This window comes from Macrotis lagotis, chromosome 7 (assembly GCF_037893015.1).
Source record: "Macrotis lagotis isolate mMagLag1 chromosome 7, bilby.v1.9.chrom.fasta, whole genome shotgun sequence".
NCBI lineage: Eukaryota > Metazoa > Chordata > Mammalia > Peramelemorphia > Peramelidae > Macrotis > Macrotis lagotis.
Genome location: NC_133664.1, coordinates 203,385,128 through 203,402,878, shown reverse-complemented (window position 1 = coordinate 203,402,878; position 17,751 = coordinate 203,385,128). Strand labels below are relative to the sequence as shown.

Below are 17,751 nucleotides of genomic sequence, written 5' to 3'. Positions count from 1 at the left end.
TCATGAATTCTTGCTAGAGATCTTTCAGCAAAGATCAGATGACCACTTGCTGGGGATATTAGAAAAGGGTCAGTTAAAGGTTGGAACAGATGGCCTCTGAGCTCCCTTCCAATTGAGATCCCACCAATGCCCAGGATCAAATAGAGAAATAGATTATATTGATTCTTGGGATCAATGCCACTAAATTGTAATACACTCTCTTCCAGTTACTTCATGTAATAATGTGCAGCATTAAAAAATTCCAAAATATTGAATTATGGTACAGTGAATATTAAAGAAATATTATATGAAGTCTTTTTAGAAGATTCACAACTTAGAATATTTAATACTATCATAAGTACAATTTTAATCCTGTACTCTCCTTGAACTTTTCACCTCCCCTCTCTTGTATATATACTCTGAGTAAACTTTAAAAACTATGAAACAATCACAAAATAACTTTTAGAATCACAGCAGAAGGCAAAACATTACTGAGAAAAGATCTTCCCTCATTCATGCAAAATTGTTTGTACCAAAGGGAATATGTAGATATATATGCACATACATATATGCATATGTATGTATTTATGTTTGAGGTCATGTGAAAATATGTGGTAAGACATGCTGATAACACAAATATGATAATCCTGAGAGACAGTACAGTATAGTGCAGTGGTGTCAAAGTCAAAAAGAAATAAGGGCCATGAAACCATACTAAAATATCCCTGTGGACTTCATAGTGACTTAGAAAATCACATATTAACATTATCTATATTCTATTGTATTTTTATTTTGTTAATCATCTCCCAATTACATTTTATTCAAATTGGCCATACTTGTGTTTCAGGGTGTCCAGGGTACTCTGGCAATGTGTACAGAAGGTCAGTTTACAACCAAGACAGACTTTGGTTCAAGTTCTTTGTCTGATATATATTAGCTTTCTGACCATGGATAAATAACTTAACATGTCAGTCCTTTGGGCAACTCACAATTCACTAATATTCTATCTTATAGATGAGGTGCCCACATGAATCATAGGCTAAAACAAAACAAAACAAAACAAAAACCAAAGCAACCAAAAAATAATCATAGGAACAAAATCAAGAGTTTCTTTTTCAACTATATAACACATAACATAAATTCATTCATTCAACAAATATACATTGAGCATGTCCTTGTTCAGGACACTGTTTGAGACACTAGAGGGATATGAAATGAGGAATAATTCCTGCCATCAAGAAGGTTGTAATTTAGAGGAAGAAATAATATATGTAGTCAAATTAAATGATCAAAGCTATATATTATTGGCATACAAAACAATACTATGGGAGCTTAGAAAATAGAGACCATTTCTCAATGTGGAATCAAAGAAGGCACCATGGACAAGGTGGCATTTGAACTACAGCTGAGAATGGTGCAGTAAGCAGTCAAGCTTGGATGATATTCAGGATCCATGTAAGGGAAAAGTGGGAGATCAGGCTAGAAAAATATAGTGGGCCTAAATGGATTTTGAATGTAAAACAACAGAGTCTGGGGTTAATTTTGTAGGTAATTGGGAGCTACTGAAGGGTTTTGAGCAGGAAAAAAGCATGTTCTGAAATGTGAATTAGGATTAACTTCTTATCAGTAGTAGAATATATTGGAAATATAGTTGACATAGTTGGAATAGGGGTTTGTATGAGTGGAAAGATCAAGAAAGGTGATGGAGGGAATTCTAGGATGCTAGATAAAATATTTATGAAATAGGTGACTATGGCTACACAATAAGTAGGAAGACAAGTCAAAAAGTGCTGAATGAGCTGAGATATATAAGGTTAAGATAAAGGTAACTCATAATAGCAACAATTAACTGAAATTCATATAGGCTTTAAGTTTTTCAAAACATTTTCCATACATTATCTCATCTGATCAAGCTAATAACTGGGAATAGTAGAATGGAAGAGATGGATGGTAAGGAATTATGATCATTTTGAAGATGGAATAGTTCCAGTGAAGCAAGAATCAAGCTGCAGCTGCGCCAGTGGGTAGTTGAATCAATGCAGTTCATCGATATAATGCATCTAATATTTGTTTCATGTTTTACAGAAAATGTGACAGACAACAGTGTACATAAATATACACAGCTATGAATACATATATACATATAGCTTGCATACCTTTAAAGTAATGAATACTTATATGGAATATAATGAAATCACTAGGTATGGATATTCCATTTCATAGCCTTCTTTTCCTATCCCCATAGTACCTAGATCAGTGCTAATCACCTAGCATGCATGTAATAAATACTTGATACAATCATTTGAATTACCTTTCTTAACAAGTGCTCTTTACCCTAACTCTCTGTTCCAGTGTTCCCCCTTTTGCTTGCCCTCAAATAAGGTACAGAAAGCTGGCAACTCTTTGGATTTGAGCATTTTCCCAGCTGTGTGGTTAAATGGTTTAAGGAGGAAAACAAAATAAAAAAAATTATGTAAATAAATTTACATATATCTAGCTATCTATAGATATCTATATCTATATATGGAGAGAGAGCGAGAGAGAGAGAGAGAGAGAGAGAGAGAGAGAGAGAGAGAGAGAGAGAGAGATCAATGACTCAGTGTCATTCTGAATAAGGGAAGATGTTATCCATCTATGAATTTTCCTGACTCTCCTCCCTTAGGAGGTTCTACAAATAAATATCTACCCTTGATACTGAATTGTAGGTAAAATTGGATATTCTTTCCTTTCTCTGACCCCCTATAATTCTCTTCCATATTTGCTTAACCAGTCGACTGTTTTCACCTTTCTTTCTCCTGTCCTTTATCAAAACCTGCTCCCCATCTAAAAAGGGTGAAATAAATTTATTCATTACAATTTAAGTATTAATTTGCTATCACAGAGGGATGTGGGTGGGTGTGACCAGTATTTTAATAGGGGATAAGCACCAGTAATCATGTCCTTAAGTGATTTACAGCTATATTGCTGCATATCCCTGAACTCTACTTTCTTTTCCATTTTCTTCAGCATAAATTCTATGAAATAGAATATCAAAGCCAGTGGTAAAATCCTATACAAGTTTTTCCACTTTTTTTCCATTCTGTTTGTCCATTCTTGTTCTCCTATTCTGATTAGCAATAATTTTTTAAATCATAACCTCTCTGCCCTTCTATGTTCCTTCCATACACAGAAAGCAATCTTGTAAGAGATACTAAATTGCTGTTGCTTTTTTTTTTGCATTGGACTTGTAACTTTTAAATTTATATTGGCTACTTCCAGGTCAACTTTTTTTTTCTTATTTGAAATTAACCTTTTTCTTAACTTGATATTGCTAACTAGGGATTCAATACTTCCCCAACTATTCAAAGAATAGAAATTGGCCAGTGACTTTTTGGGGTATGGGGGTAGATCATAAAAATCTTTTTATCTGTCAAAAGATTAAATTTTTTTGTATGGAAGGATCCTCAGAGGACAGGTAATACATTCCCCTAATTTTATATACGAACTGAGGCTAAGAAGTATCAATGTTGCTCCAAGATCTCCCAGAATTAGTTTAGCTCTGGGTTTGCCCCAAAGGCCAGGGTACACAAGAAAACAACTGCTTGCAGGCTTGATAAGATTCCCATTTTCCTATGATTAAATAATATAACAAAATTATGGGGGTAGTTTGAGAACCTTCTTCAAAATGTCAATTGTGATGAAGGTCTAACCAATATAAAACATCTCTCGTAATTGAACTATTAATGGAGGCAGGTATTAGCAAATTAAAAACACAATTAATATATATATATATACATATATATATATATATAAAACCAAATTTGTTCTACCTTTATAAATTTCCAGAAATCTGTATAGGAACTTAAATGGTAGCTCATAAGTTGATAAAAATCATTCATATTCCTTCCCCTCTCATATAAGGCATGACATTCACAAGCTATAGATATAGATTACTTAAAGAAAATAAGCTCATGTACATCAAAATAATTTTGATATTACCTAAACAATTTCTCATTCCATACCTTTCATTGTTTTCTGCCCTATCCAAAATGAAATAATTCTTACTACTCTTATGAGTTTCTCCAAATACATATGAATCCTAGGCAAAATTGTATTAGTAAAGTTTATCTTTCCATAACCTTTATTTTTCGTTTTCCATTTCTTATCAGTCTGTCTGTTGTTTTCACTCTTTCTCTCTGTTCTCCAGAGAGGAAAAAATAATATCAATCCTATGGACAGGTGGAGGGATTTGCCCTTTAACAGAGGATAGGAAGGTTGAAACAATAGATATCAATTTTTAAGTATTAGAGAAATTTTTGGTGGACCTCCTCAGTAATCCTGAAATTTTGCCATATACAATTACCTAGTCTGACCTTAACAATAAGTGGTCACAGCCTTCTCACCGCCCATCAAGATAAATCAATAAAGAAGAAGAAAATACTTTGAATCTCAAGTTGAGAAGACAAGTTATCCAGAGAATTTGGCAACAACAATGGCACCTGTAAATAGACTGAGTAGAAGAGTCTGCCCATGTAATCCATCTATTTGATGTTGGAATGCCTGAGTTGTTCAACTCCCAAAGTAGTTGCATTATTTTCTGTATATACCTGAAACATTCACTGATATACACACTGCAGGCATATTCATGGTGTTCCATAAATGACTGAGCTGCTAATAGAGACTAAGGGATATAGAGAAGGAGAATAAATTCTAGAATAGCATCTTTCAAAAGTTGCTGCCTGAGCAATCCAGGTTAATCTACTCCTAAAATTGAAAGTATTAAAAGCAGTTCTTGGTCAAGATATGCACAGTGGCCAGCACTCTGCAATTTCAGTTAAATCTTCTCTTCACCTCTAAAGCAGCAGAATAAAGCTTAAAGATCTCCAGAGGGAGGTTCAGAAAATCTAAATTGTTTATCTTCAACTTTATGATCAGATCTGATTTCCTGCAGTCCCATAGATAGCCTAGCCCTGATCAATGCCAACAAATATTCTTTCCAAAGGTGGTCTTTAAAAATGAACATTAAAGCACTGTAGTGACCAGATGGTGGGATGCATACTAGAGACTATACAAAGATGGTAGCTGATAATATCAAAGTGGGGGGAGGGGAATGAAAGGAATGACTCAAGGAAATATGCATGGTTATCTGAAGGACAATTAAGAGTAAGATTCATTGAGCTACTGTTTCCATGGAATCTCACAGCTCTAGACAGATGGGTCTTCACCTGGGCTTATTTATAACACAGGCAGGGTTTGATGCTAAATCTATGCACATGAATTTAATTTCCTTATTTTAGTATGAGACAACTTCTAGAATATAATAAAGTTCATGCCTTCCTAGGCATGCTCTTAATATTCTGAATCAGATCATACATTTCTAATCCAGTCTCATCTCACTCAAGTCATTGAAGAAAGGTGATCAAGGGCATAAGGCAAAGAAACCAGATGACCTCGATGGACAAGACTGGAGCAGATTAAAATTATACAGAATGGGGATATAATCCAATCCTGAGGTAAAAATAAGACATATTTCCATGCTTGAAAAAGTCATCAGTCTTAGAAAAAGGTCCTTTTCCTGGTTCATCCAAAGTTGGTTTCAGTATGGCTGATGGTGAATATCATCTTAATGATTGTAGAAATGGGGACACAACAATATCTTGTAATACAAATGCTTCTACCATAGACCTACTTTTATTAATCTTTAAGAAACGTTCTTCCTGTCTCTGATATCTGGGAATACTGAATGAAATCTTACTAGAAAAAATGAGATCTGTACCTAAAAAAGTTTTTCTGTTAAAAAAAATAAAACAAAACCCCACTTTTCTGTAACTAGGTTTTATTCTTTTTAAGAAAAGTACAGTTAGAGAATAGTGGGAGTTTTGGACATGTGTACAGAGTTATTTTCTTAGGGCGATTGCCTAAACTATATGGAAAGAAATGATCAGCTGAGGCAATATGAGTCAGACTGTTGCCCCAAATCAACAGGGCTTGCTGGGAACTGGGAAAAGATTCCTGAAATGAGCGTTGGATAATTCTCTCAGGAACCCCAGGAATAGAGCTAAGCTAACTCCACATCCACCCTGAGCCCTCTAAGGCTATCTCCTAAGACTATCCTCCTATTCTACCTCCCCCAAGAATTAATGGGGATAATATTGTAACTCTGAGGACAATTCATAAGATATTGTTAACCTGGAATCCATTCTTAGGGATGGGAGATAAATAAGCATAGGACTAAGCTTGGAGCCAAGATTGGGCACCAGGCAGAACCCAAGTAGTAGTGCAGGAATCCTTCTCACATACAGATAAAGGGATTGATTAAAAAGGGAGGGGAGAGGAGGGGCCCATGGGACAAGTATGCTTTTCCCTGGCTTTCCCACTCCTATGACCTCCTACATAAAATGCTTCAAGACACCCTGCACTGCAGTAAAAGCCATACAAAACAATCCCCATACCCCCCACCCCCCTAACTGGAAAATGAAAACCCACAACAAAAACACTTTTCCCTCTACCCCACTCCCACCCCACCCCTCCAGCCCCACACCCTGAATACTCACAAGAGGACACTTCATCTATACAAAATTAATTATAAAACAAAATATTTACATATGAAATAAACACCATCTTAATCTCTGTTGCCATCAGAGAGGGACAGAGTCCCCTTGGTTCTCGATTGCTGTTCGCTAGGTTAGTTGGTTTGGTTTTTTACTTTAAATGGGTGAGGTAAGACGAAGAGGAAGAGCAAGCTAGGGGCCTGCGTTATTAGATGGAGCCATGTTTTTGTGGCCTCTCTCCATCATCCTGGCCCTTCATCCTCCCTCCTAGTTTCTCCTTTAATCTCAGATAAAGCACACTGTGCCCCTCTCAAAATCTGTGAGAGGTTCAGCCCCTTTCCCCCAAGTCCATTTTAGAAAGAAAAAATTTCACAAGGCCTTTAGTTGGCTTTAAAAAATGAACGATATTGAGGTAAAAAATCAACAGTGGGTGGTGGGGAGGTAGGAAGATAATGGAAAGGTAGAAAGGCAGGGTTAAGGGGAAGGTAGAGAAGAACCCTGGAGAACATGACTTGAAGAGAAATGGTGGCTTTCTTTCCATGGGAGGAGCACCTTTCTGGTTTATTTGTCCCGTGTGGATAGCAGTGAGCTGATTTCTTGCTCCCGAACTGATAGAAGACCCTTTGAGGGGCTACCTGGTAGAGTGGAGGTCAAGGTAGCATCCACAGAGTAGGATCTATGAGTCTCTTCAATTATTTTTCCCCCCATGCAAAAGATTCAAAGATAGGCAGTGACAAATACCCATTTTTCCTTCTCTGGTTTTACTGTTTTTAAAGAAGGGGGTTTCACTTCTACTAACATACTTTATCATGGAGCTAAAATGTTTTTACTCTAGAATGGCATTAATCAAAAGAGGAATGAGATTGGCTCCCAAGATAAAAAGACTCATATATCGATGATAATCTACACTGGAAATATCAATATTTTCATGGATAACAGGCCTCAATATTGTACCAACTTAGATCCTACTCCCAACTTCTATCCTCAGTCTTTTTTTTTTCAGATTTCTGCCTTCTCTCCACACCACTGGCTCTTAGTATACTTTCATAATGTTTAATTTGTACCAAGCTCCAATTTTTCACAAGAAGACAAATTACATTTTCCATTGGGGAAAGTATGACAAATTCTGGGGAAAACAAGCATACTTAACTTTAGGTTAAGTAAGGAGGGATCAAAGTACTAAGGACATCCCCCTCTCCTACTCACCCTACCATAAAGCTCTTCCTCACTTTGTCAATGGTCAATGTCCTGCCTCCTTTTCCCTTTCTTGGTGACCCTGGGAACTGTAAAAAGACATCTGAGTCTAATCACAAGGAAAAATTCAGAACCTTTGCTTCTCAAGGTTGGGTGCAAAAAAAGGGAGGGGGTAAAGGGTGGATTATGACTACTTCCTACCACCCTTAACTTGACTGGGAAGGTTTATTTTGACTTTCATTTTTGCTTTGTTTTGTTTTGCCAGTAATGTTCAGCGTTATATATTACAATGTCATATATCACAGAGGAATCTCCTCTCATCTTTGATATTGTTGACTGATTCACCATCCTTTTGCCTAGACTACAATATACTTCTAAGATGGAATTAACTTCTGAATGCATTGTTTGAGCATTCCTAACCTCACTTCTGCCTGACTTTTTCTGAATGATGGCAGGAATTTTAAATAACATATATTCATGTTCATATAGAAGCCAAATACATCAGCTAGCTATGTGTGGTGATGTTGAAACAAACAACAGAATGAGTCATGAATATTTCCTATGTGTTTATACACTCAATGACAGAAAATATCTGAATCCCTCTTACCTCCATGATTGCTCAGGACCCTACTATAGTTTCCTCTTCAATTTTGCAGGGATAGTCCCAGTGTTTCTGCAATAACTTTCCCTGTATTCATTAATACTCCAAAAATGACAAAAATCTTTAATATAAGCTTTTTGGCTTATATACACAACAAATATAGTTAGTCTCCTTTCTTTTGGTATATGGCAAATGCCCTAATAAAAGCACACATAGTCTAGGCAAAAAGAATTTGGTGAGAGCCCCTTTGTAATTCATCAACAGTTCACTCATTCTCTCCTCTACTTCACTTGAAGTCAAAATCATTTAGGGAAAGAGTTCTGTTCTTTGGCCCATGTGACCACCTCTGACCTCTCCTTGTTTGATTCAAATGTATGTGTAAGGAGAACTATTCAGTCCATGCTGAGATACCAGAGAAGACCCACTGCTCTGTTCCCCCTCTGTATGTGTATACTTCCTTTTCCCATTGTGATATGTGAATACAATATTTCAATGTACTATTAACAGGAGAAATGCCTGATGAATGAAGGAAAGAGGAAGGAACTGCAAAAGAAAGGACGAAAAAGGATGTCACCAGTGCTGTCTTCAAGGAAAATCAGGACTCCAGGATCCCACAAATAAATAAAGAACCAAGAGAGGAATAAATGGGAACCAAGTTCAAACCCCATCACCCTCTATGACACACGTATCAAATGATCTCATACCCTCCCCCCCACAGCCCCCACAGTCCCCTTTCCCACATTCCCACCCCCTCCCCCACTCAGACATCAGATTCAATACTAGAAAGTTTCTCATAAACATGCCCATTGCTGGAGCCATTGAAAGCCCTGGGGTTTTTGTTGTTAGGCACACAGGGGTTGGACTGGTTTCCTATACAGATGTCCTTCTGGAAACGGCCTGGCACAGCCGCATGAAGGGCTGAGACCACTGGCTTGTTGGTGACGATGGCCCGGAAGTCTGGCCTGGCTTTCGTTCCCCCCGCCACCGTGGGCTGCCTGAAGAAATAGGATTTGCTGCCATGGAGCAAGCACTGGTCATCCCCAAAAGTGGGGATGAAAGGGTTTTGTGTGACCCGGTCAGGGTAGAGCGACTTGCTGAGCATGTAGCCACCGCCGCCAGGATTGTTGTGGTGGTGGTGTCCAACAGTGGGCACTGAGGGCTTGTTGTTGGCAAAGGTGGTCTCACCACTTGACATCTCAAACATGTGGGCATAGGGGCTCCCTTCAAGAAAACGGCCCTTGTCCTTCAGGCTTACACTTCGGGGGGCCAGGGCTGCTTCTTCTTTCTGCAAGTCCACGAAGGTGTCATAGGAGTGCTGCCGGCGTAGCTTGTTCCGGTTCTTCTTCTGTGCCTTGGAATTGGATGGGCTCTGAGGGTACTTGGTGGCAGAGGCATTCGATGTCACTGCCACTGGGGCAGCGGGCTGATCAAGCTCTTGGAGGGAGTTGTCCTCACTGATGTCGTAGAGGTTGCCTGCTTTCTTGCAAGCCTCACACCGGATACAGGCTTGCCTACTGGAGTTCTGCCCCGCCACAGGTGTGGTATAGTTGTGTAGCTTAGAGGGGCAGCTGCGACAGAAGTTACCACCTGACCTGTCTTCCCAATCGAGGTTAGTCAGGTTCTTCTCCCATGGTGCTGGCACACCACTGACGACACCATGTTTGCGCTCATTGGCTCCAAATTCACTGGTTCCATGCTTGTGGTGAGCTCTGTTGGCACAGGGACCACTCCCACTGACTGAATCACGTTTAAAGTCATCTCCGCGTTCCTTGTAAATATCTGTAAGATCCACATGCTCCCAGTGAGGAGAATTCTCTTTTGTTCTGAACTGGTCCAGATAGAAGTCCCGTAGCCCTTCTTTGTCCCTGAAGTAGCGCTTGTGGTCTGGGGAGCGGGGTGGCCTCCGGCGATAGGCCAACTCAATCTCATCAAATTCTCGCCTTGACTTGGCTGAAGCTGGTCGCTTCTTCAAGCTATCCTTATACTGCTGCTTCCGTCTCTTGGCAGCATTGCCTTCAATGTTTCCATACGTTACTGTGTGAGTAGAAATGTCCGAAACATCTGAGCGGATCAAGTCATCATGGCCACCAAAACGGTCACTCTTGAAAGAGAACTTGCCATACAAATCACTTAGCTGGTTATGTTTGGTGGATGGCAGGCCAATGTCTAATGGCTTCTTGCTGATTGACCTTGGCTGGGTGGTGAAGGGTGGGTTGTCACAGTCATAAAGTCCATCAATGGAGCTTGTACTGCCAATGCTATGGGGCCGGTGGTGATGGTGATAGTGGTCTTGGTACATGTTGCTGTCCTTCAGTTGAAGGTTGCCAAAAGTTCGTTCCACCTCACTGATATAGTCACTGAAGAGGTTCTCTTCACAGGGAGGATTGTTGTAGGATTTACAGTCAGAATGTGTGAAGCTGCGTCGATGCTCAGAGATATCATAGACAGATGACTCACGACGGATGAAGTCCAGGGCACTCTGGGGGGATCCATTGACACCAGACAGATTAGCCATATTCTTGGCAGTACGAAGTAGGCGCAGGATATTAGAATGTGTATTGTTCATAGTGGCTGTGGGAGAATTCATCACTGACTGGCGCTCTTCAATAGCCACTCCATGGATGCAACTGTAAATACCCTAAAGTGAAAAAAAAAAAGGAGGAAAGATTAGGGTTCTTATGGTGTTACTATGAAGAAAGAAATCAATTAGACTATCTTACTTGAATGGTCAAGAGAAGTTAAATATGAAATGAAGGAAATGATAAATATCTTTATTCATATTTTCAATTTAGTAAATATACTATTAAACCTCATATGTGGTAGACAGCTAATGCTGCTATTGCACCTAAAGATTTTCAAAGCTCTTCATGTATATTAAAAAATATGATCCTTACAGCAACTTTGTGAGGTCAGGGATAATTTAATTTAGGTCTAATGGGTAAAGAACCCACATAGCCTGAAACCTAGCAAGATATCTTGGGAGGTTTATGGGTCCCAAATCACTATGGCTTTCAATAATTGGCAAACAATAGGTCCCAGACCAAGCTCCATTTTACCACACATTGCTGGCTAAAGAAGAAATAGAGAATTGGCTCTTTTTTTTCCTTTCAAGAATCCACAGGAAAGTGACTTACTGAAACTATTTGAGAAAAAAAATTTTTTATGAAATAGCTACTTGAGTATTTTGACACTTGGATCTTAAGAATAAAAGGGTTTTAATTACTCTAGTTTGGTTTTGTGCCTATTGGCTATGTTTATAGCTTTGTGATCAGACTCATAAGACAGATGCATTGATTTTCTAATCCTACTGAGGGAATTCAGTGAATACCTCTACATATGTTTCTTGTACTAAAACTAGGAAGAAAAACAATTATACTTCTAAATTCAACTGCTGACATTACAGAAGTTATTCAGTTCTAAGGATCTTGTATCTTGAAGTTGCATTCCTTTGGTCTTTTCTACTTATCAGTGTTTATATGTCTTCACTGTTGATTTCTCATGACAGTGAGGAAAACAGGTCATAGTGAGCATGATTTGACAGAAACCTAGCAATTTGTGGACTAGTAATGATAGTTGGAAGAGACAGAATCTATAGTTCTGGAATATAATTTATATACATTATCTCAATTGATCCATAATCCTATGTGATGGGTTCCATTAGGAGTATGCTGGGAAAATGTTTACACATACTTTTAAGTTTAATGTGTATTATTAATAGTTTATATAGCATTTTTTTAAAAATCTAGAAAATCAATAAACTATGGAGCCCTGATTTATGGCACTTGCTACTTCCAAGTTGCAAATGATTACAATGAAAATTTAACAATTGTTTCTAGTTAATATGAGAACATCCCTGAGTGATATTATCTCCATTTGAGGGACAAGAAAACAGAGCCTGAGAAAGGTTAAATGGTTTACTTAGAATTAGAGAATTGATCAGTGTCTAAAAACAGGATTCAAATTCAGGTTTTTCCTGACTCCAGATTCTGCACTCTATTCTTTCTCATAGTGTTTTATTGCATCAATTAATGATAAAAGAAGGTTGGAAAATAGCATTTTTTTCCATTTTTCATTAATTGAAGTAAAGTCTCAAAATACCACAAAGAAAAGAGAATTATGTCCATTGTCTAAGTTATTTCAAAATGTGAGGGTATGAAAAATTCTAGGAATCCTTGCATGATGAGTTTTCTCATACTTTAGCAAAGGTCATGAAGTACCAGTCATTTAGCCTCCTTATGCAATGATACACTCAAATATCCCGTGTAAATCATGAACTTTATGTAGAAAAGCACTTACTCTGCTTATTGAGAAGACCATTCCAGGCTTTCCAGAACAGACTCCCATAAAGCAGTGACGGAACTGCCAATAGAAAAGGTGTTCACAGATGAATGTGATGAGACTGAGGGCCATGGCTGCTCCCAGCATGTAGAAGACACCTGCCATGTTGTCAATATCCAATTGGCTGCTCATGACCTCATTCTTTTCATTGTGACAAATTCCAGTAAGCCAGAGAGCTTCCAGTTCTTCCATCTCCCCTAAAGACAAGAAGAAATGGGGATTAAGGAGTAGAAACAAAAGAAGTTGTGAGAAAACAGAGAATATGAAGATGGAGGAAAAAATTACTATCAATAAAGTTTATGAAAAAAAAGAGAATCAAGAGAGAGGAAAAATGAGGTGAGGTTTGTTTTAATTATAATATATTCATTCATCCATGAATGCATTTATGGAATAGTTACTGATTCCCACAAAACAGTACATATGCAAGTCATAAGTTATAGTCTTAACTTTTAAGAAGAACAAAATTTAAAAGTGGAGATATAACATATTAAAAATAACTATAATGCAAGTCAATAAATTACAATAGGGAAGAAATGATCACTCCAACCTGGAGGTAGTATTTTAACTTAAACACAGAGAGAACCAGAGCCAGAGTCAGAGAGAGAAATAGAGAGACTGAGAGACAGAGACAGAAAAACAGACAGAGGAGTAAAGTTAAAGGAGTGGGAAAGGGGGAAAAAAAGTATCTTGGAGTCAGTGAGTTGACCAGTTTGTCTGGAGTTTGTATAGAGAAGTAATAGAAGGTAATAATGGAAAGTATGGTAAAGACCAGCTTTTATAGGGTTTTTAATGCTATGGTACATTTGGACTGTTTTCTCAAGGCAATGAGGAACTATTAAAGAATGATATAATCATTGTTTTAGAATTCTTTTTTTAAATAAATATTTTCTTTTCCCATTATATACAATAGTAGTTTCTACTTATCATTTTTAGTAACGTTTCCAATTTTACAATTTTTCCTTCACTATCCCTTGACTCCCTCCTCCCTCCCACAAAAGGCAATCTGATAATCTTTGCATTGTTTCCATGCCATGCATTGATCAAAATTGAATGTGTTGAAAGGAAAAAAAAAATATCCTTGATGAAGAAATGAAATATCAGAGATAGGAAAATTATGTAGTACATAAGACAACTTTTTTAAAAAAATTGTAGGTAATAATCTTTGGTCTTTGTTTAAACTTCACAGTTCTTTCTCTGGATATAGATGATATTCTCCATCACAGATACCCTAAAATTGTCCCTGATTATTGCACTGATGGAGTAAGCAAGTCCATTAAGGTTGATCATCAACTTGGAGTGTACAATGTTCTTCTGATTCTGCCCATCTCTCAACATCAGTTCATGCAAGTCTTTCCAGGCTTCTCAGAAATCCCACCCCTCCTGATTTCTAATAGAACAACAGTGTTCCATTATATACATATACCACAATTTGTTTAGCCATTCCCCAACTGATAGACATCCCCTCAATTTCCAATTCTTTGCCACCACAAACAGTTGCTATGAATATTTTTGTACATGTAATATTTTTACCCTTTTTCATGATCTTCTCAGGGTATAGATCCAGTAGTGGGATTGTTGGATCAAAGCATGCACATTTTTATTGCCCTTTGGAGAATAATTCCAAATTGCTCTCCAGAAAGGTTGGATCAGTTCCCGGCTCCACCAACAATGCATTGGTGTCCCAGATTTCCAACATCCCTTTCAACATTGATCCTTGTCCTTTCTGGTCATATTGGCCAGTCTGAGAGGTGTGAGGTGGTATCTCAGAGATGCTTTAATTTTCATTTCTCTATTCAATAATGATTTAGAGCAATTTTTCATATGACTATAGATAATGTTGATTTCCTCATTTGCAAATTGCCTTTGAATATACTTTGACCATTTGCCAATTGGGGAATGATTGTTTTTTTTTATAAATATGACTCACTTCTCTATATATTTTAGAAATGAGTCCTTTATCAGAAATACTAGTTGTAAAAATTGTTTCCCAATTTATTACATTTCTTTTGATCATGTTTACAGAGGTTTTGTTTGTGCAAAAGCTTTTTAATTTAATGCAATCAAAATTATCCAGTTTATTTTTATGATGTTATCTATCTCTTCCATGATCATAAACTGCTCCCCTTTCCATAGATCTGACAGGAAAACCATTCCTTGTTCTCCTAGTGTGCTTATAATATTCTTTTATGTTTAATTTCTGCATCCATTTTGATCTAATCATGGTATACGGTGTGAGATGTTGATCTAATCCAAGTTTCTGCCATACTATCTTCCAATTTTCCCACTTGTTTTTAATCAAAGAGTGAGTTCCTATCCAAGAAGCTTGATTTTTTGGTTCTAGCAAACAGCAGATTACTATATTCATTTCCTGCTGTCTCTTTTGCACCTAGTCTATTCCACTGACCCACCACTCTTATTTCTTAGCTGGTACCAGGCAGCTTTGATGACTTTATCATATAATTTTAGATCTGGTAAGGCTAAATCACCTTCTTTTGCTCTTTTTTTCATTAAATCCTGTATTATTGTTGACTTTTGCTTCTCCATAAGAATTTAGCTACAATTTCTTCTAGTTCATTAAAGTAATGTTTTGAAAGTTTAATTGGCATGGCACTAAATAAGTAGTTTATTTTAGGTGGACCTGTAATTTTTATTATATTAGCTTGGTCTATCCATGAACAGTTGATATTTAACCAATTATTTAAATCTGATTTTATTTGTGTGAAAAGTGTCATATGGTTATTTTCACAGTTTTTGAGTCTGCCTTGGCAGATAGACTCCCAAGTATTTTATGTTGTCTTAAGTTATTTTAAATGGAATTTCTCTTTCTAGTTCTTTCTGTTGTATCTTCCTAGTAATATATGGAAGTGCTGAGGATTTATATGGGTATATTTTATATCCTGCACCATTGCTAATTGTTTCCAGTAGTTTTTTAGATGAATTTTTAGCATTCTCTATGTATACCATCATGTCATCTGCAAATAGTGAGTTTTGTTTCTTCCTTCCCAATTCTAATTCTGTCATTTTTTCTTTTCTTATTGATGAAGCTAACATTTCTAATACTATAGTGAATCTTATCAGTGATAACCATTGAAGAATGATATGATCAGTGTTTTAGAATTTTTAACCTGTGAATAGAGTAGATTATAAGGGAAGAGATGGAAGGAAAAGTTTATTTCAGAAGCAATTATATCTTATGTCCCAATATAAGATTAGTAAACCCTTCAAACAAGAGTATCGGAAATAAAGGGATCAATGTGAGAATAATAGTATATGTAAAATCAATAGAACTTAATGATTGCTTGGATATGAGAGAAGAGAAAACAGAGGTAAGAGTCAAATATAATTGTAAGCTTTCCATTATGGATGCGTGAAAGAAGAGTAACTGGTTTGAGGTGAATCAAAGAATCAATGAATCTTAGAGTGTAAAGCACCTTAGAGATCATCTTGTCCAAACTCCCTTGACTTTATAATGTCCTTGACAGGCATATAGCATATACATATACCCTTAGTGAGGAGGAAGTTTATTACTTTACCTTCTTTTCTCTTTTAAAATTTATGATGCTTTAACTGTCTCTTCTCTATACTCTCTTCTGACCCTCATGGAACCCTCATTTGTAACTAATAAATGCAGTTAAGGACATGGACATGAGAGTGCATTCTTTTGTATAGTAATACATTCTGCTATGAGTAATCTTTCAAAATACTATATTGAAATCTGCCTTGCTATTATTTCCACACAGTGTTTCTATCTCTGCTCTCTAGAGATGATTAATGCAGTCATAACCCTATAGAGCCTAAACTTTAAGGGGTTGGCAAGACATCCAAGTGGAGATATTCAGCAGGTACCTGGAGATGTGAGGTCACAGGCCAGAGAATGAAGTGCATCAGGTGCATTCTGGTTGAGACAATGTCTTTTTTCTTTATCTAAAAATGCTGATCAAGTTGGATTCATAACCAATTCTCTTTTGGGAGATGAATAAAGAAGAAAATAGAGTTCTCAAAAGGATTTTAGGTTTACTGCTTTGTAGTAAATATATGCACTTTAAGGATAACCAGCACTGATAAATAAAATGTGACCACCAACCTCAGTTCTACTTCTCAACATTTCTCAAATAAAACTCTTGTGTGCGTGATTCATCATATATAAAATACAGAAAATATAAAAGACAGAAGACTTGGAATATATATATACTCTAACTTTAACCTTAATAGCAAAGTCCAAAATAACTTCATGAACTTGTTTTATACCTAGAGTTTGGTTAAGCATTTGAACTTTGAAGTGTCTAATCTGAGCTGGTGTTTCTAAATTTTCTGTTCATTGTTGTTTCATTACTGCAAACATTCCTATATACAGGGATATTGTTATTACTTTTAAGTGATGACTTACTCTACACTGTAATTGGAAAAGCATTGGAAAGAAGGATACAATCCAGATTTGTCCTCCTTTGGTTCCCTACAATAATGTTCAAATCATTTTTTTTCATTTTGGAGTTTACATTTTTTTTTCTTCTAACTACTGATGTCACTTGGTGAATGGTGATACAGGTAAAGTCTTAAAAGTTTGCTTTTCTGACTCTTGTCAGTATAAATAAACAAGATGGATCTTCCCCAAAACGGAATAGTTATTTACTATAGCCATTTTTTTGCTTTGACTCTAAAGATCTGGATCTGTGTTAAATATATCACCCTGGTATAATTTTTACTTTTCACAATCTATAAAGTGGTCCTAGATATTCTATACTATACTGAAACACTAAGGGTCAGAATGAGAGAGAAGGAAGGAAAAACTGATATCTGATTGGCCATCATGTATATATCAATAGATACTTTCCTATTTCTTAACTCACCATCACCAAAGAGCTGCAGAATGGCAAGATCCACCTGGCGCTTCCATCCTGAATCCTTCTGGATGGCAATGCCATAGCCTGTAGAAGCAAATACCTTTCCACTACCAATAGTCACCAGCTTGCAACCCTCATCTCTGCCTGCCATATAGTTCAGCACTGCGGCATCATAGATGAAGGCATCCAGCTTCCTGAGCAGAGAAAGAGAGCAAAGCAAAATTTCAATACAGAGTTCCAATACAATTTAAATTAATATGATTATGGA

At 36.9% G+C, this 17,751-nt stretch overlaps 1 protein-coding gene across 1 annotated transcript in view; it reads right to left on the bottom strand.

The window, feature by feature from the left end:
• Window positions 1-9,064: 9,064 nt before the first annotated feature.
• Window positions 9,065-17,751, bottom strand: part of GRIN2B (glutamate ionotropic receptor NMDA type subunit 2B) — a 446,579-nt gene continuing 437,892 nt past the window's right edge. Inside the window, exons 10-12 of the mRNA XM_074194545.1 lie at window positions 17,490-17,677; window positions 12,601-12,839; window positions 9,065-10,942 (exon numbers count right to left, since the gene is read on the bottom strand). Coding sequence (XP_074050646.1) covers window positions 9,065-10,942; window positions 12,601-12,839; window positions 17,490-17,677 — 2,305 coding nt within the window. The remainder of the gene's footprint in view (window positions 10,943-12,600; window positions 12,840-17,489; window positions 17,678-17,751) is intronic.